Source organism: Platichthys flesus, chromosome 20 (assembly GCF_949316205.1).
Source record: "Platichthys flesus chromosome 20, fPlaFle2.1, whole genome shotgun sequence".
Lineage (NCBI taxonomy): Eukaryota > Metazoa > Chordata > Actinopteri > Pleuronectiformes > Pleuronectidae > Platichthys > Platichthys flesus.
The window spans coordinates 18,710,219-18,733,837 of record NC_084964.1 but is presented as its reverse complement, the minus strand read 5'-3'; the positions used below and the strand labels follow the sequence as shown (position 1 = coordinate 18,733,837).

The 23,619-nt window shown below is 44.0% G+C and overlaps 4 protein-coding genes across 4 annotated transcripts; 3 read left to right on the top strand and 1 right to left on the bottom strand.

The window, feature by feature from the left end:
* Nucleotides 1–1,118: 1,118 nt before the first annotated feature.
* psme3 (proteasome activator subunit 3) lies at nucleotides 1,119–5,264 on the bottom strand. The gene is made up of 10 exons (XM_062378884.1): nucleotides 5,103–5,264; nucleotides 3,946–3,978; nucleotides 3,780–3,842; nucleotides 3,555–3,659; nucleotides 3,420–3,468; nucleotides 3,174–3,292; nucleotides 2,777–2,913; nucleotides 2,576–2,630; nucleotides 1,993–2,079; nucleotides 1,119–1,859 (listed from the first exon to the last, which is right to left on the bottom strand). The coding sequence occupies exons 1-10, from the start codon at nucleotides 5,142–5,144 to the stop codon at nucleotides 1,779–1,781; spliced, it is 771 nt and encodes a 256-aa protein (XP_062234868.1). The 5' UTR covers nucleotides 5,145–5,264; the 3' UTR covers nucleotides 1,119–1,778.
* Nucleotides 5,265–5,828: 564 nt separating this feature from the next.
* nbr1a (NBR1 autophagy cargo receptor a) lies at nucleotides 5,829–15,099 on the top strand. Its single transcript, XM_062378883.1, has 22 exons — nucleotides 5,829–6,048; nucleotides 6,381–6,443; nucleotides 6,533–6,551; nucleotides 7,153–7,175; nucleotides 7,383–7,565; nucleotides 7,761–7,838; nucleotides 7,929–8,152; nucleotides 8,399–8,518; nucleotides 8,754–9,053; nucleotides 9,399–9,558; nucleotides 9,977–10,225; nucleotides 10,314–10,415; nucleotides 10,575–10,650; nucleotides 10,812–10,922; nucleotides 11,027–11,206; nucleotides 11,335–11,502; nucleotides 11,595–11,749; nucleotides 11,907–12,361; nucleotides 12,591–12,676; nucleotides 12,780–12,867; nucleotides 13,053–13,152; nucleotides 13,571–15,099. The coding sequence occupies exons 1-22, from the start codon at nucleotides 5,947–5,949 to the stop codon at nucleotides 13,757–13,759; spliced, it is 3,231 nt and encodes a 1,076-aa protein (XP_062234867.1). The 5' UTR covers nucleotides 5,829–5,946; the 3' UTR covers nucleotides 13,760–15,099.
* A 268-nt stretch (nucleotides 15,100–15,367) lies between these two features.
* On the top strand, nucleotides 15,368–20,249 carry tmem106a (transmembrane protein 106A). The gene is made up of 8 exons (XM_062378641.1): nucleotides 15,368–15,512; nucleotides 16,798–16,981; nucleotides 17,174–17,237; nucleotides 17,710–17,863; nucleotides 18,595–18,735; nucleotides 18,820–18,863; nucleotides 18,970–19,023; nucleotides 19,710–20,249. The coding sequence occupies exons 2-8, from the start codon at nucleotides 16,816–16,818 to the stop codon at nucleotides 19,825–19,827; spliced, it is 741 nt and encodes a 246-aa protein (XP_062234625.1). The 5' UTR covers nucleotides 15,368–15,512; nucleotides 16,798–16,815; the 3' UTR covers nucleotides 19,828–20,249.
* A 336-nt stretch (nucleotides 20,250–20,585) lies between these two features.
* arl4d (ADP-ribosylation factor-like 4D) lies at nucleotides 20,586–23,323 on the top strand. The gene is made up of 2 exons (XM_062378642.1): nucleotides 20,586–20,806; nucleotides 21,611–23,323. The coding sequence occupies exon 2, from the start codon at nucleotides 21,735–21,737 to the stop codon at nucleotides 22,338–22,340; it is 606 nt and encodes a 201-aa protein (XP_062234626.1). The 5' UTR covers nucleotides 20,586–20,806; nucleotides 21,611–21,734; the 3' UTR covers nucleotides 22,341–23,323.
* The last annotated feature ends 296 nt before the right edge of the window (nucleotides 23,324–23,619 follow it).

Sequence of the window (23,619 nt, the reverse complement as noted above, 5' to 3'; positions counted from 1 at the left end):
GGTGAGACCGTTTGATGACATAATGACCGCGGTCTCCTTTTCAGCCAACTAAACCTTTTCCGGTGCTTATCTCTTAGAGATTAATCTATATGGTGCTGGTGTGTGCGGGGGCCGGCTGCTCTGTGTGTGTGTGTGTGTGGGGGGGGGGGGAGTCAGTGGGATCAGACGTTACAACTGCGTCAACAACATTGAGCAACACTCTGATGTTTACATTTACGACAGTCGGTTCAAACTGGATGTTTTTCTCAGGTTTGCAGATTTTAACCTCATTAGTCAATTATAAAAAATACAAAAATCCGCCTTCTTTGTCAGACGAAGTTCACGTTAGTAAAACAATGATTCCAACCTGAAGTCGAACCTAAAACACACTTTAATTAAATACACCTGAAATGAAATTCTGTATATTTGGGTCAGAGTCTCTGTTTTCACCAGCAAAGCAGCTCGATGGCTGGTTCACACTTAAACACATGCTGCTGGGAAATTAACCAAACAAATCAGTATTGTATTGTTTACTGTATATTTTGTGTTTTCTACTCATCTAAATCCACATTGCCATGTTTTTGGTCTATCAAAATCAGTATCTAATTGCTTATATTGCACCTAAAGACGCATTTCCCCTCCAAACCTCAGGTATGGAAGGGAAATAATAGTTTGAGGCTCAAAGTGGTCAAACATTACATGGACGTTTTATAAATGAATCAATTTGAGTTGCAGAACTACATATTTTTTTCTGTCCTCTCCCATGAACCCTCTCATTCCCCTTCATGTTTATCTTGTGACCCTGCTGAGGGGCCGAGTCCTGATGCTGGGAACTAGTGTCGCAACCAGATAAACCAGCTGCAGCGGTGAAATGCTGAGAACACGTGGATGAATCTGTGTGAACAAACAAAGGCAACTCAGGGGAAGGTTTTCTGAGCATGGTCAGGTACTTCTGATAATTAAAACTCATTCTGTTGATAATGATTCTGTACATTAATCAATTTTGAGTTAACAGAATTAAAATAATCTCTGGTTGTAAAGTGTTATTTTACGGTTCTGTCACTATAACTGTGTATGAGCATCTGGACACAAACCAGTATCTGAAATTTCGTTAAAAATGTTTGCAACCACACAAAATATTCAACATCTTTATCAAAAAATGTTTTATTCAATAATCAATGACGCGACAGAACAGATGCTTTGTGGACTTACATGAATTTTCACTGAAAACCAGCAAGTCTGTGAAACCTACAACCAGCTTAATAATCATACTTATCATGATTATAATGTGTAATGTGCAGACGACATTCGGAGAAAAAAAAAAAACACACCAAACACAACAGTTCATGTTGCGTCTCCTGTGACCAACCATCGTCCAGGAGACACAACAGGAGACGAATCAACAAAAAGTAACTGACATTCACTGAAGCAGCACAGACAACTGCCTTGAACCTTTTTTTAAATTCCTTCCTTAAAGAGCCACGAATGAAGCGACTTCAAAGTTGGGAGGACAAAATGTTTAATTAAAATTAAAAAACACATTTATATCCATCCCCAATTTTTCTGGGAGAATATTTTTTTTGTCTTCAATGGGTTTAAAACAAGAAAAATATTTTACAATTAAAACTAACAGAAAAAAAAAAAAGAAATGAAACCTGTGTGTCGTGACCATGTATTAGGCTACGTTTCTGTAAAGAGCTTTGTTGATTTGTACTGAAGTCGGTGAAAGTGTAGCTGTCGTCCTGTGGACCGGGGCCGGGGGGGGGGCAGGGTGGAGTCGGGCTGTGGCTGGATGAACATCAGTACAGGGCTTCGGCGTTACTGCTTCGAGGCCTCTTGATCTTCTCAATGTTCTTCAGGATCATATCATGTAACGTTACCTTCATTGGAAAAGGAAAAGACTTTGTGATCATTGGGGAAAAACGACGCACGTAAAGATGCGTGAAATCACATGTGAGCTGCGTGTTGATATATTTGAATTGATTGAGTTAAAGAATAAAGATATTTACGTACGTATTGATTTCTGAGCTCAGAGACTATGATCTTCAGACTGATGTATTCCTTCTCATCAATCTCGGTTACTGTGCGCCGATAGTCCTCCTGATGACAAAAGGTGAAACATGAGATTATATACTTTCTTTAATTCAACTTTTCTGCCCCTGTGGCCACAGTAACACAGGAAATCAGCCCATTGGTGCTGAATTCAAAAGGTTTTGTTGATGTAATTGAGATTCAAACACTGTTCCCTCAGTTTGTGATTCATCCCAAAACTGAGCCAAAGTTTTAAAATGTATTTAACACTTAAATCTGACCCCTGCAGCCATCTTTAGCTTAGCATCATGGATACAGGAGAAACACGTGGTCTGTGGAGGTCACGGCTGCTTTGTTTTCTGGTATCTGCTCCAAAAATGTTATGTACATTTACTGCAGCTCTCAGGAACAAGGGTATTATGGTATTATTTAATTAAAAAACAAAGTTGTCATGGAGTTTATTGCAAACATGAGAAACTATAGAATAATTGAGAAGTTGCATGTACATTGTGTACAGACTTTTACTGCATTCTGTGTTTAATACTCAGTAAAAATATTTACTTACCACATGGGGATATTTAGCTATTTTGGAAACCAGCTTGGCCCTTGTGATGTAGTATCTGCAAGTAAAGAAGACAGAAAATATTAAACGGGTGAAATCTCTCATAAAAATCACAAAAACAGAACAAACTACAGATGTTAAGGAGCAGTTCCATCTTTCTGACTGTAGCAGGTACATCAAAGTACAATAAGAATCTCTGTAAACCTTGATATCTGGTCGAGGTAAGATGCTGCCTCCCCTTCCACTGTCCGGAGCTCAGCTACCGTCTCCTCCTGGATCGACACACCAAAGTTGTTGCCGTCCTCTATCCTTGGGATGAGCAGCTGGACCCACATCTTGACCTGGAGGAGAAAATGAAACTGAGGAATGCAACATCTGGAATGCCCTCAATCAAGTCTAACCGTTCAGCAGCAATCCTCTACATGTATTCAGAAGTTGGAGCTTAAAACTCAAAATTATGTTCAACTAAAGGTAAAAGTAAATATTCTTTGGAGTAGGTTCTGAATCAGCTCTTTGTTCTCTCCTTAAACCCGTGTCTAGTTTTTCCTTTGTTAAATCAAAGTCTTCTTTAATCCTACACATATTTCAAGACGTTACTTACTGTGTTACATTTCTCTATCAGTGTCCTGATCTCCGGCTTGACCTTTTCAATGAGATCAACAAGGTTTGCGTTGCTCTTCATCATCCCACCAGGCATGACGAACACCTTGGTGCCAGTCACTGGGAGAAGGAGAGAAGAGAGAGAGAGAGAAGCCATTTCAAACAAACGAGGAGAAGAGAATATTATTATAGACGGTTGATGTCAAATCTTCTATGAAGGTAAAAAGCTTAACAGCTGCACACTCACCCTTGTCGTCCCCACCTCCATCCTCAAGCTTCCTCTTTTTGGCATTTTGCTGCAACACATAAAAACATGTTTAGTTCCAGTTACTGCAGCTACTGTATTTGAGGATTGAATTAAACTTGAAAGATGGAGCCTCACCGCGTCTAGTCCGTCATGCAGGTTTGAGAGCAGGATGGGGTCGGGCACCGTCAGGTTTATATCCGAGTGGATCTCCTTCAGCTCAGTGATGTTGATGATTGGATCCTAAATGACAACAAGGATGAGATATTTGACTAAACCATTATTATATATTCCGTTAAAACTAGTTCACAGATGCGAGACTATACAATGTGTTTTCTCTGAATGTCACAACACGTCACTGACCTTCAGGAAGTGATCAAGCTCCAGTAACTTCTTTGGGAAAAAAGCTGCAACTAGTTCCTCTGCCTGAAGGAGAAGCAAACATGTAAATGAGAGATGCTGGAAAACCAAATAGTTAAAGAAAACTGTAATAATTCATAAAACACTTCTTTACAAGTGAGACACTTACTTCTGAAGTGATACGTTCACGGAATGCATCGACCTGTAAACAGACAAGAACCAAAATATCAGACCGACACAAACAATGGACAGATTAACCTTTCCCATTCGGAAAAATAAAGACCCTTCACAGAGGCAAAGAGCTAAAGAGGCCCCTGAATAACACCGCCTGCTCGAGAACAATACTTAGTGTGAACCTGGAAGTGGGGACTGCATTGAAAAACAGTCATGAACATGTCCAATGTTTGTAAACATGAATTATTGTTAATTAAGATGGAGACATTCTGTTAATCAGTCAGAGGTTTGAAGAAATGAGTTGGACTTGAAACATCACAACAAGTAAGTTAAGATGATGGACACTATGATAAATCTTATACAGCTTTCATGTAAATAAAAGAGCCAAAGCCTACAGATGATATTCCAGCAAAACATAAAATAAAGAACATTTTGCTTCTACTATCATTTTAGTACTTATTACAATTTTATTTACTGATTTGAGATTAACTACTATTGTTTCATGTGTATGTTATACTAATTTTGTATACGTGTCACATTAAAACTCACAGATCTTCATGTTATTGTTATCAGGTACAATAACATTTTGAGTTTCTCTCTCCAGGTATAAGAGGTGTTAACATATATAAATCAATAAAAGCATGTAAATAAAACCAGTAAAAGCAGCATGTGGGTCATTTTGCAGATCTTGTAGATCAATGTGCAGGTTTAATTAATATAGTTGTGAATATTTTCGTTACACTCTCAGATAACATGTCATTTATTAAATCGCAGTATTTGAACCGTCAGCTGATAATAAAACCTGGGGACCGTTAGAACCCGAGGTAACCTGACGCCGGTCACACCGCAGCTAGCTTAGCGGCTAAGGCCCGGCAGGCTCCACGCATGTGCTCCACCCGCACAATACGCCGCTTGTCAGAAACACGCGGGGCCGGAACTTGGACTTCTCCTCGCTCCTCGTGAGGTTTCGAGTCGGTGTGACACGGCTCCTGTGCGGGAGGCGTGGCGGACGAGCCGCGAACATGCGGGACACGGGCCGGTTAGCAGCCTTTTGCCTCGCACAGCATGCTACAACCGGAGGGCTAACGTGGCTAGCCGAGCAGAATGGAACCCGGCCGCGGGGCGGTGTGTGGGTGCGGCGGTAGGTCTCACCTTGGTTTTGATTGCATTGTCCACCTTGAGCAGTGAAGACATCTTCTGGGGTCGAGCGGGCGAACAGCGATTGTCCCAACGGCATCAAACTCACCAGTGCACGAGCAGCTTGTTGCTTGTCAGCCACACTTTGCGGAGCTTAGTGATGACGACATCGAGGCGCGACGTGACGCACCTCTTTCATGGAGCGTGTCCCGGAAACGGACGAAGCTACCGTCAGGAAGCATAAAATAAACAAATAAAATAACGTAACATTAAATTAAATAAAGCTGAGTTAAATAAAATAAACTAAATTATAATAATGATTATTACATGAATAATTATTTCGAAAAATGTGGTATCCATAAATCTAAATTCAAATATAGAAACCAACTTTTACAGAACTGATAATTTATATCAATCAATACATTTCCAAAATCTCAAATTGTACATATAAAAAAGCTCAAGAAGCTTTACAAGATTTGTGTTTAAATACCTTGACTTCCTTGTAACAGATATGTTATTGCTCAGATTTGATGATTTAATTTGTATTTTATTCTAGAAAAATGTCAGTATTTTAACTATTACTATTACTTTATGTTAAATTTTGCATAATGTGGCTTGTCATTTTTTTTATTATTGTCATGATTCCCTGTAGTTGCGCTAGGTGGCGGTACTGCGCCTTTAACCCGCTTCACTGCCTTGACGACACGCTCACGCGAAGAAGAAGAGGCGTTGACGTCACCGTATTTTTCTCCCCGAAGCAGCTGACGATGTAAACAAGAGAAGACGGTCGAGGGCAGCGGGGATCGAACAGGCCACCGTCACCGCAGAGCATCGCCGCCCGCCCCCCGGGCCGCCGAACATGGGGCTCCCGGTCACCATCAAAGTCAACTTCCGGGGGAACGTGAAGAGATTCCTGGCGCAGGACCTGGACAAGCTGGAGTGGGAGTCCGTGGAAGCCTGGGTGAGATGCTAACATGCTAACGAGCTAGGAGACGCTGGCGCAGTTTGGCGACAGCAGGAACGCAGGAGGCCGGGGCCTCGACACATAAACAGCTGAAGGACAGACGGTCCTCCGGCGGCTGAGCACCGACGCGACTGACTCATCTCGATCTAAAGTTCGCACACTGCGTCATATTATACGTATAAATATAAAAACAACCGCGATCTGTGCGCAGTTTGATTCCAGGTGACAGCTGTGGAATCTCCCTTCACTGGTGTTTGGACACGTGAGGGATTTAAACAAATAACAACACGTCCTGTCTCTTTAACGTGTGTTTCAAACCCCCATTTCAGATCAAAGCGTCGTTCGGGATCAACCACTTCCAGGTGAAGTACTTCGATGAGGACAACGAGGAGGTGAGAGCTCGTCCCCTTCGCGCTGTTACACGTTCATAACCGCGTGTTTTAAGTTGCTGGACTCATTGTGATCTCATTCCCTCTTTCAGATCTGCATCAACAGTCAAGGTGAGGAGCTCCTCCATGTGTCCTGCCTCTAGAACAAACACTAACAGATGTGTCATTTAATAATTTGGTTATAACTACTACTAATACTACTAATAATAATACCACTTTTTATTGGCATAACGCTTTTAACAAGGTCCACAGACACTTAACTAAGGTTAAAACAGAGAGAAGCAACAACTAGAGATACAAAATGCACACAATAATAAAGATAGGTGCAGCTGGAAATAGATAAATCAATATTTTTTTATAATTGATTTGTTTAGCTGGTTCCTGCTTCTCAAATTTTAAAATGGCCTTATTTATTTGCTTTGAAAAAACACTTTCGAGAGTTGGTTTATCAAAAACACAAATTTGAATATGTCTCATATGGTTCTGAGAGATGATTTTTTTTTCTGTTTTATATCAAAATATGTTTTTTCGATAATGGAAATAATTTGCTCTAATTTAGTTGTCTGTGAATATGATAGATGCTACAAATACAAACACATGCGCTAACATTAAATTCAAGGCTTTATCTGTAAATTACAGAATATAGAAATGTGAACTGGTTGATAATCAATTGTCCAAACGACTCACTGTTGATTTTTGTTTTTTATTTCAGATGAATATGAAGAAGCCATCAAGGTAATCACTGAGTAATCACCATCTTTCACAGTAAACAATTCACACGTCAGACAAATAGTAAAGATGTTAGAAATTTGTGCCACTCCTACACCTTGTGGCTAGATTGAGTCACAACATAGCAACGAAACGCATTCCTATACGTGTGTTGTTTGCATTTTACATATTCGGGTTTCAGCCTCTGGTGCTATGTGCTTGTTTTCCATTCAGAGTGCAGAGAAGCAGGGGAACCAGTTGCACATGAACGTGTACAAAATGAAAGGGCAGGCCTGCGGAGGCCCTCTCAAGACGGAGGTGAAGGAGCTGAAAGGAGACCTCCGACCCGCTCCTCCGTACCCCTCCAGGGTCAAGACTGTGGACAAGGGCACGCAGGTCACCCCCGAGCGAGAAGCTGTAAGGAACCTATCAGATTCTCTTCCTCAACAGTTTATCAGTATCTGTGTGAAGTTTCTGTTTTTCTCCGGTGAAAACCACTTCGTCGCTCGGATACGGAGCCAAACAGAATTAATCACCACTTGCAGATGGTGCTGTTGAATCATGTTGCTTTAAATATTCTTTATGAACTGATGTCTTGTGGTTTTGGTGCAGGTCCCAGTAAAGGACAACAAGGGAAACAAACCAGAAGATGAACCCCCTCCCATGTGGTTTAGAGCTTACATGGAAAAGGTAAAGTTTCATTAAACATTGAACTACTTTCTGTTACATGTCTTGGACATGGGCTTTGAGCTTCTAATTCTAACTTTTCTCATTTCTTAGTTTAAGGATGAAGTGGTGAAAGAGGTCGTTGAAAGGATGTGCAGTGATTTTTCCGGCCAGTGCTGCACCCACAAATCCTCTGATGGGCCCCCTGAGCCCAGCGAGGCCAGTGGAGGACCCATAGGCCCCCGGCCGGGCCCCTCCACCTCAAGCGGGTCACTTGGCTACACCCCGAACTGCAGTAGCTGCAACAAACTCACCTCTGAAGGGGCGTACAAGTGCAGGTAGGCCTGGCAGATCTAAAGTAATGAGCAGCATTTACATGAAAGTGGATCAAATCAATTTAGGATGTTTTTCAAACATTTTACAATTATGAATCAATAAGTGACAGTGGTGATGGTTTGTCACTTATTTACTTTTATTGATTCTTTGGACCTTTGAACCTTTTATGAGTTCAGTTGTTTACAGGCACTGTGTTCTTTAAGCAGCTTTATGAGGATTCATGTTTTTGTTGTGTTCTTCCCTTCCAGTGTGTGTCCGTCCTGCATCCTGTGTGAGATGTGCCGACATAGCCATGACCCGAGCCACAACCTTGTGAGAACCAAGACACCGCTCTCCATCCCCGAGCACGGGATGTCTGGAGAGTTAAGGTAAAGGCCAAAGACTGAGGAGGAATCCACCCCACCTCTTTGTTTTTGCTAGCAGTGCGAAGCCTGTTGCTTCTTCATGAATAGAACTAGAATTAGCTGCGAAGCACAACTGCAAACATGTCTTTACCAACAGATTTCTGTAATTCATGAATTATGAGTGTGACTGTGTTTAGTTCTTGGAAAATAAACTTTTGATAGTCAACAAATAGGTGTTCCTGATGACATTTCAAACCAGGTTCCCACGGCGAGGAGACAGGACAGTGCGCAAGGCCGAGCGACAGCGCCTCAAAGCAGAAAGGAGGCAGCTAAGAGCAGAAGTGAAGGAAATCAAGAAGAAACTGAGACTGGAGAAGAGGGGGCCGCAGTGGAGCGGGCCCTCTACCTCAGGCAGAGTCAACCTGGCAAACATGGCCTCTGCGTCCACCCAGGTCCCAGCCCTGCCCCCCCCTGCTGACTCAGAAACAGCCTCAGGTCCAGCCCCAGCCCAAGGTCCCATCCCCGCCCCGGTCCCCGACCCCCAGGCCTCCAGTCCAGAGTAAGCGCCACCCCGGATGGGCGTCCGACAGTGCTGGGTACCTCGAACCCAGCATGGATGCAAAAAAGTCTTTTTTTTCCAAGAGAGAAATCAAAATATGCCATCTTTGTAATCTAGTCTGTAAAAGTGTTTCGCTGGCTGCTCTGGGGTGGTGGAAATGTTGGAACTACCTCAATGTGAAAACTGCTGCTGCTTCATAGATTTTCTAAGAAAAAAAATGCTTTTGAGCTGCAAAAAAAAAGATATTTCTGGGGTCCTACTTTTTTGATTCGTAGAGAACAAAAGAGATGGGTGTTATGAGAAACCAGGGCTTTTTTCAACAATGCTCTGTACACTTGAAACTAGGGGTCCCGGGGTCTCGCAAGCATCTTTGGTGCCCACTATGGCTGCCTTGTTTCTGGATGAAAATCTGCCTGACGGCACCCGACTGGAGCCTGATACCAAGTTCATCAAGTACTGGAAGATGAGGAACTCGGGCACTATCAGCTGGACCTCAGAGACTAAGGTACCCCTCCCACCCACCGAGAGGACAGGCTCTACTCTCTCTCTGCCCCTGCTTCTCTCTCTGAGCCCCCACTCAGCTCATGCTAACCCACTAACACCAGCTAAGATTGTTCACCTTTCTGAAACAAGTAAAGCTTCATGTCTGAGATGTTTATTATTTGGATTAAGTTGAGTCTTTGTTTATTTAGTCAGATTTTCAAGTCTTTGTCATTATTTGAGTGTGTGTTTGGTTGAGTGTGTGTTTGGTTGAGTGTGTGTTTGTTTGAGTGCGTTTGAGTGTGTGTGTGTGTGTGTGTGTGTCCCTCACTTCACCGTGTTTTCTGTTGTGTAACTTCAGTTGCGTGCCGTTGTCCCTGTGCCTTTTCGCATGTGTATATTTCTATTTTGTGTTCCCTGTGTGTGTGTGTGCGTGCACTCAGCTAGTGTTCATGTGGGGAAACCTCGGCCTGGCGTCAGAGAAGAAGAGGGAGGTGCCGGTCCCCTTGCTGCACCCCGGACAGATGGGGGTGGTCAGCGTGGCCTTTGTCGCTCCGGTGATGGAGGGGACGTACACCTCCCACTGGCGGCTGGCGCACTGCGGGTGTCAGTTCGGCCCACGCGTGTGGTGCAGCATCGTGGTCGACCCCGGGAACAGCCTCAACACACCCGGACATCAGAGCAACAGACTGGCAAGTGTGCGACAGGACGACAACCTGCACGGCCGCAATGCTGATGTTATTGTGACCATCTAATCAATGTTGTTGGTTTGTGCTTCAGAAGGAGGAGGTGAGGACGGTGGAGAGGGAGATGGAGCTGAGGTGTGAGGAGCTCCATCACGAGGATTTCTACTTCCCCTCAGTCGACCTTCTGACTGCACAGGTGCACACACACAGCTCCCTCCTTCATCAACCACACAACCACGCTTCTTATATCAAAGATTGTGTTTACATGGACACCAAGATTCTGACTATTGACCTTATTTAGAACATTGAGATTAAGATGTTTACTTGAGATTCTGAATGTCTGCTCTTCTTTTAGGATCTACTCTCATTTGAGTTGTTGGATATAAATATAGTTCAAGAGTTGGAGAAAGTTCCTAATAACACCCCTGTTGGTAAGAAACGTATAATTCTTTAAAATCGATTAACATGTGACAGTTCTTATTTTAACTTCCATTCTTCCAAAGTTGCTTCAGTAAAAATAAGGCTACACTTCACTTTCAATGGAAACACAAGTATACTGACTCTGCTGTGTTTCCTCCTGCTTGATTTGTAGATCTGACGCCCTGTATATCCCCTCTGCCCCATGAGCCACCACTTCTGGAGAAGGCCGTAACTTCCCAAATAAAGGAAGACACAGAGGTCACAGGGGTCAGAACACTTTTTGGTGAGATACACACGTCACGATCTCACGGACGAGGAGATGGAACTAAATAAAAAAGTGAAAACGTAGCAGTGAATATAAAGTCAAGTTTGTTCTGTGTTGACCAGGAGTGAAACTGAGGCAGCCGAGGGAGATGTTGGAGCTTGTGACCCAGGAGGAGGAGGAGAAGGAGGAGATCAGTGGAGCCCAGTTCCTCTGTGAGACCGTCATCCGCTCCCTGACCTTGGAGGAAGCCCCGGACCACAGACCCCTACGCCGGCTTCATCAGAGGAACCACAAACCACAGAGTGAGGAGACTCAATATTCTAAACTATCTACACAATCACCAACAAACCTGTTCTGAGAAATATCCAGTAGATGTTTTGTGTTTGAAGGTTGCTCAGCTCAGGTTTTTCTCTTCTGTAAAACACTTCAGTTGTTTCTCGCGGTCCAAGCTTTTGCGTTGAGAGACCAGCGGAGGCCGAGAAGATGGAGAAGCCCCAAGAAGGAAACGTGGATCTTTGTGCTCTGAGACTTGAGAGTTCAGATCTGTCTCCGGACACAGGACTCAACCAGATCAGCCAAGAAGAGGAGACGAGGCCGGGTCAGAGAATCTATTTGAAAAGCGATTATCCACTTGAATACACAAATACTGATAAAAATTTCAATGCTCATATTTGTTTTTTCCACTTAAAGTTCTTCTCCTGGAACCAGTGACTGAAAACCTGCACACCAGTTCACGTCGGGATCTCGAGGATGAAGAAGTCCTGGTATTGGACGAGATGCAGATCATGAAGGTCACTCAAGAGGAGAAAGACGAGGGAGCAGCCAAAGGAGAAGACTGGGATGAGGTGAGATGGAACCTTTTTTATACTCCCTCTGACTTTATGTTTTGATGAAGAAACCACATTGTAAATATAGTATATAAAGATAGTGTTAAGAGGTGTTATTGTTTGTGTTGTCATTCTCCTGTGATGACATCTGTGAATGTCCCTCTCTGTGCGTCAGGTCAGCAGCCAGAGCTCCTCAGTCTCCTCCTGCGACGACTACATCATCGTCCTCCCAGACTGCTTTGACACCAGCCGTCCTCTGGGGGAGTCCATGTACAGTTCCGCCATGTCGCAGCCTGACATCGCTGCGGCTGCTGCAGCTGCTGAAGATGATGATGATGATGATGAGACCACAGCTCCAGATGTTCCGCAGCTGAAAGAAGGGGACGAGTCTGACTGCGAGCCGGGCAGGACGGCGGCGCCGAGCACGAAGGAGGAGGAGTCTGAGGCGGTCGTGGCTGAGGATTTGTCGGTGGAAGTCTGGCTTCCTCCTGTCCCTCTGATCCACAACAGCATCAACCAGATGCTGTGTGCGTCTCAGACTCTGGACGCTGTGACTCTCACCCCGGAGGTGGTGCCACCGCCGACTCTGGTCGACTCCCTGCTGTCCCCGCCGGCTCTCTACTCACCCAGGTAAGATGGCGGCTCGGTCACATGGTCCTTGGTTGCTCAGCAGTCTTCAGAGATTTATCTCACTAATAACACGACATACACATCTCAAACAACCGGATAATAACACCTCACATAAATGGACAGTGACCGCTTCTCCCCAGTTTACTCTTCATTACCGTACTGCTACATATTTTCCAGCAAACCCTCGTGTCTCGTGTTTTTAACTGTTGTTAACTGTTTCCTGTTTCAGGTCTGAGGCGCTGTACCTGGCCGAGGACCCGAGTCCTCCAGCCTGTGACCCATACGAGCCGCGCCAGCCCAGGGTCCATCTGAACGGTGAGAGGGGAAACGCAGTGTGAGCTTTGTTTTGAAGACAGGAAGTCAGGCTGTCACATCAAGTGTTCTCATGTGTGTTGTTATATCCTTGTCTGTTCTGCAGTGTCGTCCGGTCTGTCCAGATCAGCAGGCTCCGCCTCCAGTGCCTTCGAGACGTACAACCCACGACCCGGCAACGCACTGCAGCCAAGGTGCAAGACAAATTTATTTATACGCAATGTTAAAATAACCTCCGTTACCGAAATGAGGAACAGAAACAAAACGAAACTAAAATAATTTAGAAACAAACAAAAAGAGCAGAAGGCAACTGGAACACATTGTTCCTCGTAACACAATTACACAACCCAGTGTAACCACATCTCTGTCTGCGTCACAGGGGCCAAGGAGGCATCACTGAGGGACTTGTCAAGGGCGCCCTCTCTGTGGCAGCGTCCGCTTATAAGGCTCTCTTCACTGGACCAAACTGCCCGATACAGGTACATCACAGCTCGAACACCAGTCCAACATCCACAGGAAGACAAGAGAGGAAAGAGTCGTTAGATAACAGCTGTGACTGAGCGTTAAAAACCTGCTCAGCACCAAACTACCGGTGCAGCTAGAGACCAGCTGGTGAACGCAGAGTGGAGCAGGGAGCAGCTGAGGAGTGTGACGGTCGGAGGTAGAGACCAAACATGGAGCTACAAGAAGAGGGAACAGCGGAGATTAGAGTGTTCTCCTCTGGAGTTTAGTTACCTAAGTCTGAGGCTTGAATCTTATTGGATTTTCTTTATGCTCAATCCATCAAACTAGTTTTATCTCAGGCTGAAAAGCATCCGCACTAACTTTCACCTTCTTCTCGCCGTTTGTTTACCTCCTCGCTCTCGTCTTCAACATGTTTCTCTCGCTCTCCTCCAGCGGGGCATCGACCCGGCCACCAGGCAGGACCCCTCCCTGATGGCCATGCTGCTGGAGATGGGCTTCAGAGACCATCGGCTCAACCAGCGGCTGCTGAGGAAGCACGGCTACAGCCTGCTGCACACCGTCAACGAGCTGGTGCAGATGGCCGAGGAGCGGCAGAACGAAGCCGTCGAGGCCCGGCACTGAGGGGGGGGGGGGGTGGGGGCAAGAAGTGACCTCACAGTCGTCGGAGGGAATGTATTTGAGCATATTTCGACCTATGTGTGGTTTTCCAATGTCCTTTGAGTTATTTAAAGACGAGAAAAACTATTTCTGATTCAGTGACAGGGTTGATAGTTTATTTGGACCAATAGGACAAGAATGTTACAACGATTAAAAAAACAAATAAAACTGCATTTACTCCTCGTAAACCATCGATTAGAATAAAACACTCATGAACGGCTTCTTCTGCCTTTAATTTAGCGTCAACATTTGGATGAAATTAAACATTAATATATATGAAAACACTTGTAGATTATTACGGACAGTGGTCGACCTCTGCCTTGTTTACCTGGACCGCACAACTTTACCGTGTCGGTCGAAAAGGACGTAGGAGGAATTAAGTGTGTAACTCTGCTCTTCATCTTCGTGTTGCTGTTGTAGCTGCTTCCTCTGCGCTGAAAAATAATCGTGTGTCGTCAGGGCTCGGCTAGATCCTCCTCTCGAGCGGAGCGTGAGTATCGTTGAGTGTCGTTGATTAAAAGTGTTCTGAAGAGCCAGCTCTCGTTTTAAAGGCGACGTTACTGAAGCTGCAGCGGCCGGAGCAACACGCGTATAGATATATATTTCCGATCTTTTTCTCGATTTTTCTCGTAGTGAAACCTGCCTAATCAATGCAATCTTTTTCTTACTGTTATTTTAGACGTTGACATGTGGAATGTAACCGTCCGGACGGCTCACCGTTCAGACTCCCCGGTGTTTTTTCTACTTGCTTCTTAGGAGACGCCTGCATGACAGGTAGAGGCTTTAGAGACGAGTCGTGTTCTTGTGTCTTAGCATCGTCCCCGTTGAAGCCGCGGCTCCACGCCCCCTCGCCCGCATCTCCCGCGCGTCCTCATCCGGCAAACTGAACCCTAGCTACCGCCACTTAGCACCGGTCCAAGCGTAGACGTCTCTGACAACACATTCCATGATCTCTTAGTGGAACCAACTGTATTCTGTTTCATTAAAAGGCCTTTACAGGGGATTTATCAAAATATACATATGACGGTTTGATGTTATTTGTGGTGAATGTGTGTGTGTGTGTGTGTGTGTGTAGATTTAATTTAACGTACGTTTCTGATGATTTGAGTTGATTCTCCTAGTTTTTGTTTGTGCGGTTGAGGATTTTATGAACCATATTTTCTTATGTTGAATGATTTTTCCACGATTTAAAGGATCAAATCTTAATATATCTACTATGCTTGTCAAACTATTCTTCTGCCACTGAGTGTATTCATCAAATACCCGTCAGCTGTCGATCCACCAATAAAACGATTTGCACATCCCTCTCGTCTGTTGTTGTGAACCCCCCCCCCCCCCCCCCCGCCACACACACACACACCCCACCCCCCACCCAGCTACTGTACGTCTGACACACGGTTCATTCTCTACTGGGTCACAAACAATTTTACTTAGGACAGTTATCTAGTTTCTAAAAAAACAAAATGTTATCCTTCATGTGTTCCATTTGTTAATTTGTTTATTTCAAACTGTGAATTGTGCCTGAACACGTCTCCTTGAAGGAAGTGGAACATGTGACCTGCTGTGTTGACTGAGCTCTCACTCAGAGAAGGAGGAAGTGATCCTCCCACCTGCTGTTCCTGCTGCAGACACACAAGTGTTTCCACTGTCGATCGTAAAGAAAACGACTCTTCATGTCTCCACAGATCTGGACTTTACTCTGAGGTGGTGCAGGGAGGTGAGTGTGTGAAGAAGCGTTCACTGGTTCAGGTTCTGAACTAACGTGAAACTTTCTGCTTAACTGGGACAAGTGGGCCTTGATTTACTCTGTGGACAGAAACGTGTCAGACTGACAAACAAGACTCGTGGACTTAACCTCAAGGGACCTGATAGGAACAGTTTTTTTTTCACTGTTAGGAGAGTTTAATTTCATAGTTTCTGTATTAAAACAGAATCTGTAGAATAACATTGAAATAAAAGCAGAAGTAGCGAGAAAATAACAAAATCATTGTGCAACTGGGATCATTTGATAAAATGCATTGTCATAACTACGTTTTATACGTAACTACGTTGAAATATGAATTCTTCATTCTGTGAACGGTATAAAATGAACTGTAACTTAGGATATAATAGAGAATGTGAGGGGTTGTGTTGATCTGCAGCTTTTTGTATTACATTTTTATACTTTTGTTGTTTACTTCTAATTCAGTGCTGAATTTCCTGGATCTCTCTATTCCTTAAAGGGTGGGTGTGTCTGTGTGTGTGCAATGTGCCCACTGTGGAATTATCTATATAAATGTTATATTATTACAGTCAGCTGTTTTTTGCAAACCGATGTAGATACCAATATCTGGAATTAAAAAACTGATGATATATTTTTGACAATAAATATATAATTTTAAAATCTATAAGGAACGATTAATATGTTGAGTTAAAACTTTTATGACAAAGAAATGTAGCTGAGGCTTGAAATTTAACAGCTAACCAAAAACGTTATGAATAAAAAGATAACAAATATTACCAAATTCTTGAAATTAAGAGAAAAAAAAATATTTTCTGAATTGTTTATTCTGTAAAATGAAAATATTCATATCATCAAACATAAACACGGACAATCAGCAAATTGATAAATCTGTCGGACTCTAGTAGAAATCCTGTAAAAACATATTTGAGTTAACAGTAAACTAGACATTATAATTGATATTGAAAAACCAATGTTGTGATCTTGAGACTTTCAAGATAAAACAAAATCTAGAAGTAATTTATTCCCCTTTTGTGGAATTTATTAATCATCACACAATCTCACCTGATCCTAAAAGTGTTGCAGTAAAAGTACACGTGTGTGTTTGTGTCGTCCTCCGGCTGCTGACTCACATCCTGACATGAGGAGCGACCACAAGCTTTTATTGGTCATGTAAAGGTTTTGTTAGAGAGAAAGACTCGTGTCAAAGGTGACAGAGCTCCGAAGGAAGGAGGACAAGAGTTGCTGTGGTAAAGTTCTCCTGGTTTCTCTTCTCATTCAGACTTTATACTCTAACATCATGGACTCACCAGGACTCAGTGGCATGATGACCCCGGGCCCGGAGCTGACCAACGGGATGGAGAGGACCAGAACTCTGAAGCAGTTTCCTCCGTATGGATCCATCACTGAGAACCCGACAGGAGAAGCCTGCCCCACGTGTCGTGGAACCGGACGAATCCCCAGAGGTTTGTGTTTCTCTCTTTATCACAAATCCATTTCTCACCGATTCCCATCCTCACGCGACACTTTCAGTTCACATCCAGGAAATAAAGGAACCGGGTCAGAGAAACCCAGACTCGGTTCTTTCCCATCAGCTCTGTGGTGAGAAGAACAAAGTTTACAGAAGGATGCTGCTCTTGTCTTGTTTGTGTGGACAGGTCACGAAGATCAGCTGGTGGCTGTGATACCGTGTAACGACATCAGGCTGAAACCCAGACGCACGTAAGGAATACACAAACATGTGTGTACTCAGACGTAGAAAGTATATTTACTTTAGTATTCACATTTACTTTTCTACTACTACTACTTTTACTCTATCCTGTGCTACTTAACCTTTCTACTCCACAATATTGTTCACTACAACTTAAAAAAATCACAACTTTACTTGTATAAAAGTACATGATATTTAATCCTATATGTGTACTACTGTATTATATGATGGTAAAGAACACAGTACTACAGTTTAAATTACCCTGCTATACATGAAATGGTTAAAAGTTGCTCCACCTTAATAATAATAATAATATAATAAAACAATAATGAAATCACTATTAAATGATGTACTAATACATACATATATACACATTCTAATATCCTAAAACATGTACTACATATCTTAAATTGCACTTTGATCATATTGCATTCCCTGATTTAAGTTTTCATCACTGTGATGCTCATCATGTCTTGTTTGCAGGAAGCAGTACGTGTGCGTGTCCATGGTGGTGTGTCTCCTGGTCTGCTGCCTGGTCCTCTTCTTCCTCTTCCCTCGGAGCGTCCACCTGACTCCGGTGTCCGTGCTGTCGGTCATGGTCTACTTCTCCCCTGACATGGTCAACATGGAGGTCACAGTAAGTGACAGGATACGTGGAGGATCTCAAGTGAAAGGACCGGCTGCCGTTCAGAACCAGACAATATTTTGCCACTTTCAGTTTGGTCCATGTCCCATTCGCTAACATGGAGGAGGTGGGATTTATGATCTGCACTGCAGCCAGCCACCAGGGGGCGACTGAGAAACATTGGCTTCATTTTGTCCATCTTTATTTAGAGACTGTGGTTTGAACATAAGAATCGTTTAACGCTCAACAAGAGATAGAAATTAATACTCATTTTCCAAAGATCTACAACTTCACCTTTGAGGAAAAGAAAACTATTAAAGCCACACTGTGTAACTTTCACTGAGCATCAGCGCCCCCTGCAGCCCCTTGTGTTGGGCAGAAGGTAAAACAGTTACATAATGTTGCTTTAAAACAACATTTAACAACAGAACGAGCAGTAAAATTATCCATAAAAACTTATTGCAAAGGAATTCAGTTTAAATGCAGTAGTAAAAGTTGAGTGTTTTATAAAACGACCACAGCAAATCAAAATCCACTTTAGTACCAAAGAGAAGTCAGCGTTAAGATATGTGGATACAAGTATAAGTCTGAAATACTACATATATATATTACATTCAGTATATTAGGTATGTTACACTCCCTGCCACTGTCTTTTTATTGGACGTGTAAACTCCATCACATGACAGACTGTCTGTGCAGTTCTGTGAGAAGGTCAAAGTTCACACACACGTCTTCTCCTCCAGAACCTCATCAACATCACCAACGAGAACTTCGTCCCGGTGCAGGTGATCGGGTTCAGCATCCAGGGTCTGGTCACCGACATCGTGGTGGCGAAGACCAAGATATCCAACATCACCGCCATCCAGCCCCGCTCACAGAAATCTGTGAGTCTCCAGCACGAGGACTCACATCCAAACACAGAAGATTGTTGATAAATGTCCTGACGTCTCTTTCTCTACCTCCTGCAGTTCACCATTAAAATAAACCTGCCCATCGTGGACCCAGGCTTAAAGTAAGTTTGAAATCAATCTGAGCACGTGACAGCTTCTAACTCAAAAACGCCGAGGCTGACCCGATGCTTCGTCCGTTATGGTTGACACCCGTTTTGTTTCCTCCAGCACGTACTGCAAGTCGAGCTCCGTGAAGATCCACACGCTGTTCCTGGAGCTGCAGTAAGTGTCCATCCCAATCTGAGAGGAAGGCTTGAACAGGTCTCAAACCCACAGGCTGTTAGAGGTGGAACAGCAGAACGGGGCATTTCCAAAGAGTGTTTTGAGTCATTTAAAACTAAAAACTAAAAATTATTTTTGCAACGGAAGTTATTAAATGATATAAAAAAAGGGGATATGTGATGATTGACAGCTGAAACTGTAGCGGCTGTGGAGTCATTTTGGCTTCGTTCTTGTAAAGTGTGAGGAAGTGAAGATGCATCCTTCCTCTTTATATTCAGTTGACCACAATCCATCCTGTCCACAGTTCATCCACTCTCTCCCCTGTTTAGTATCTATATCTAGCAGTTGTATGCCTCCACCAACCAGAGCAGTTTTAGTCTACATACATACAAGACTCATATTAAGTCACTGTGACCTTTGACCTTTCACCACCCAAATTGAATCCGTGAGTCCAGGTGAACATTTGTACCAAATTTGAAAGGATTTCCTGGTTGTGTTCCTGAGGAATCGTGTTCACAAGGCAAAACACGTGACAGGTGGACAACACTTTAAGACATACCGCCTCTGGCCACTAGGTGTCGCTGGCGTGGAGGAATGAAGATATTTCCCTCATGCTTTAAAGCTGCACTGAATCAGAATCCGTCTCCAGCAGCTTCTTATGTCCTTTTCCTGATCTTTTCCTCCAGAATGACGCTGAACATTTCCTACCTGTCCCACACGGAGCAGCTGTCCGTCAACTCGTTCGAGTTCATCGACTGTGGCGTCAACTCAACGACCCCACATCCTGTGATGAGAGCCACGTGAGAAGTCCCCGTGTGAAGTCATGAATAACCTTTATCGCCTTCGTATGAAATGTGAACGTGTGAACGATGACAGCGGAGGAAAGGCCTTTTATCTCATGTTGTCGTAGCAAAACAACACAACAGCTGTGTGTTGATTCGATGTGGATTCATTAAAATCCTTTGTGTTTTAGTGTGAATGTTAAACTTTGTCTTATTTGTTGGAGACCTGCTTGTAAATGTGTATTTCAGCCAAAGTAGACTCATGTAACTGAGCCCAATTTCTTCCCAAATGGGAAACTTGTGTATTTACATTTTAAATTCAGTTATGTATAGTTTGTAGAATAGACCTGATTCACCTAGTGTTATTATCAGTATTACACACATTGTGTAAATATGTTTGTTGATCATCTTTTGTACTTTTGTAAACTGTCACATTTAAACTTCTGTATGAGTAGTCTTTTTCTTTCTCAAGCTTCTTCAGTGGTTTCTTTTGGTTTTGAAATTTCAAGTATGCATCATTTAGAATATTTTCCTTTTTTTCTATTTGTATAAATACACCTTTAAAAATGCTTGTCAATGTTTTGTGACTGAAAATCTTCACAGGTGTAAAAGTGTAAAATGTGTGTTTAATTATTTCATCATATACATAAATACAATAAATGCATTTTATACATATGCATTAATATAAAATCTTCATGACTTTGATATATTAACATATGTTTTTCATGGGTTATTATTCATAACTAATAATTAATTCGGGCCCATCAGCCTGCAGAGCTGTAAAAGCTCCAGTGTCTTGTCTCTGCTGAGGATGACCGCCAGGGGGCGCGGTTCGGCCGTCCAGGTGGCGTGGTGACGTCAGCCGGGCTCGAGGTGTCTTTCCCTGGAGTCTCGGATCCGTCAGAGCTGCAGGAGGAGCGGAGCAGGAGCCACGGGACAGGGAGCAGGACCATGGACGTGTTTGTTTCCTGCGGATGATGTTTCCACTGCGCTCGTAGAAGGTAAGAAGGTTTTTACTGGAAACTGCACGAAGCTGCTTGTGTCAGTGTTTCTGTAGAAGCTGTGGAAAGTATATTTTTAGCTCTGGTCGGATGCTCCATGTTGAAGTTCTTGCACAAATTAATTTGCTGCATGAAAAAAAACCCGCAAGTCAAAGTGGACGTGCAGAGGAAAGAGGAAAACTCAGGCGTCTTATTCCCTGAAGAATAAATCCAGAAGCAGAAGCGTGTCAGTGTTTCCACCTCGATGCTCCTCTAAGCTGCAGTGTGATAGTAGTGTCCAGGCTCGTGTGTAAACGTGCACGGGCTGCGTGTGCGTGCTTGATGGATATCAGGATGTCAACAACAACAGGATTAGTGTTTCTTTGCTGCAGCAGTTTGCGGAGTGGACCAGTAAAACACACAGATCCCAGTATGATCCACCCACTGCACTGAAATCAATGCACCCCCCCCCCCTTCAGGTTCAGCGGACCAAAGAGGATTATCCTGAGCAAATAAGACTCTAGATACCCTCAGACTCCCAATCAACTGTTGTTTCGGATCTGTAATGTGGCAGAGAAAGCCCGAGAGGTTTGTTGTTCTCCATCATCACCAGTGTGGGACGGTGAGGGATCAAATCCCAGCAGGAAACTGCTGATAGGAGGAAAATTGCATCAAGCTCTTGAGCCTCACAGCTGATAAGCCTCACTATCTGCTGGGTGTCTCCTCAGTGTGAAGTAGCACTTGTGCTGTCTAAGCCAACAGTCCTGAAGCAGCCATTGTCTCCTCATTAAATGTTAACTTGGTCTCTGTGTGTGTTTTGATAAGGTCCCTGCACCGTGTGATCCCGTCTGCCTCCGAGCACAAGGGAGCAAATGCCAATCCCCTGAGGAACGGATTAATCCAGGAATCTGTCACCTCACTGGAGGAGGTGTGACCGCTGGCTGGAGCCATGGGCAACCAGCTGACCGACATCGCCCCCAACACGCCGTTCCTGCCCAACTTCCAGCTGCTGCACGTGGTGGTGATCGGCCTCGACTCGGCCGGCAAGACCTCCCTCCTGTACCGGCTCAAGCTGAAGGAGTTTGTGAAAACCATCCCCACCAAGGGCTTCAACACGGAGAAGATCAAGGTGGCGGTGGGGGTTTCCCGGGCCATCAACTTCCAGGTGTGGGACGTGGGCGGGCAGGAGAAGCTGCGCCCGCTCTGGAAGTCCTACACCCGGCGAACAGACGGGATCGTATTCGTGGTGGACTCCACCGAGCAGGAGCGCATGGAGGAGGCCAAAGTGGAGCTCCACAAGATCACCCGCACCTCGGAGAACCAGGGCGTCCCCGTGCTCATCCTGGCCAACAAGCAGGACCTGGACTCGGCCCTGTGCGTCAGCGAGGTGGAGAAGCTGCTCTCCGTCCACGAACTGAGCATGTACACGCTGCACCACGTGCAGAGCTGCAGTGCCGTGACCGGCCACGGGCTCCAGCCGGGCCTGGAGAAACTGTACGAGATGATCGTGAAGAGGAAGAAGACAGTGAAGCACAACAGGAACAGGAAGAGATGAGCTCTGGACTCACACTGTGGACACTACCTGGACAGATTTATCCTCTGCTGGGACACTTCCAAGCCTAATGGTCCCTTTTAATGGCCGAGCGATTAGTGCCAACAGAACAACAATTACCAGCGGCCCTGAGGGTCAAGAGAAATGGACTCGCTCATAATGATTGAAGCAGTATCGACGAATCCCGGACTGAGCAGCTGATCTCAGAAACGCTAAGATGCAGCTAAGAGCGTTTCTACACTTGTTTTAAAGATTTCTAACCAACCTGTGAAGCGAATAGAAGTAATATATGAACACTCTAAAACCCACGTCACATGTTAAGAGCCAGTTTAAAATGTCTTTCACAGATTACCCCCCCCCCCCACACACACACACACACTGACCAGCTTGTTCCACGATGTACGGACGCTTCCCAGAATATTTATGCCACGTCTTTGTGTTTTGTGCTGGACAGAGGGACTCTTGTGGTGGAGCACCAAATGATATTTTATTGAATTAATCATAAGTGCATTCCCCTAATGGCCACAGAGGTTAAGTTTCATTTATTATAACAGTAGTATTTATACAAATTGTACAAGACTTAATAAATCAAAACACTGCACAGAACAAATGTGTTATCTCTCTATCCTGAGGTTAATTGATTTGCGATGTTCAAAATTCTTATAGTAACCAAGGTTCAGTTCTAAATATGTTATTTTGGAGGTGGTGGAGACCAAAGACGGAGCTAAAAGAGAGGGACTATTAAACCTATGATGATAATGTTGGTCATTATCTGTTGTGTAAATGTTTTCTGACATTTTTTCAAGACAATTTCTAAGATAATAAACATATTAGTATTTTCTAATGCCAAAAATTCAAGGTTTTTAAATGTGTCTGATCATAATTTGACATGTGATGACCTCCATCCACATTTCGAAGTCCTTAGTTGTGACCCTCTCCTCCTATTTATGGCTGAATCACTAATATAGGCTGTCACAAGGGTCGGGGGTGGGGGGGGGGGGGGTGAGGTGTGTTCCTCCTCCTATACTGCCCCTCCCCCCCACACACACACAGGCCAAAAACAATCCATTTATTTTGATTCCTGCCCCCATGCCCGCCAGCTGCTGACGGAGTAATTGCATCATTCAGTGGCGAGGTGGTTCAGAGGTTAGGTGGTTCAGTCGTGTTGTGTGATCAAGTTTGACGGAGCCACACAAGGCCGTCGTTAGATCACCTCATGTCCGTCAGTAACGACTCCTGGTTACAGACGTTTGTGGTTTTATGATTTTTTACAATTTAATCA

Coding starts and splice junctions, on each gene's coding strand:
- nbr1a (XM_062378883.1), top strand. CDS start 5,947: ATGGGGCTCCCGGTCACCATCAAAGTCAACTTCCGGGGGAACGTGAAG. Junction 11,503..11,594: donor AGAAGAGGAGACGAGGCCGG/GTCAGAGAATCT, acceptor TTCCACTTAAAG/TTCTTCTCCTGGAACCAGTG. Junction 11,750..11,906: donor AAGGAGAAGACTGGGATGAG/GTGAGATGGAAC, acceptor TCTGTGCGTCAG/GTCAGCAGCCAGAGCTCCTC.
- psme3 (XM_062378884.1), bottom strand. CDS start 5,144: ATGTCTTCACTGCTCAAGGTGGACAATGCAATCAAAACCAAG. Junction 2,631..2,776: donor TACCTCGACCAGATATCAAG/GTTTACAGAGAT, acceptor CTTTACTTGCAG/ATACTACATCACAAGGGCCA. Junction 1,860..1,992: donor CTGAGCTCAGAAATCAATAC/GTACGTAAATAT, acceptor TTTCCAATGAAG/GTAACGTTACATGATATGAT.
- arl4d (XM_062378642.1), top strand. CDS start 21,735: ATGGGCAACCAGCTGACCGACATCGCCCCCAACACGCCGTTCCTGCCC.
- tmem106a (XM_062378641.1), top strand. CDS start 16,816: ATGGACTCACCAGGACTCAGTGGCATGATGACCCCGGGCCCGGAGCTG. Junction 17,238..17,709: donor AGGCTGAAACCCAGACGCAC/GTAAGGAATACA, acceptor TCTTGTTTGCAG/GAAGCAGTACGTGTGCGTGT. Junction 19,024..19,709: donor ACGCTGTTCCTGGAGCTGCA/GTAAGTGTCCAT, acceptor CTTTTCCTCCAG/AATGACGCTGAACATTTCCT.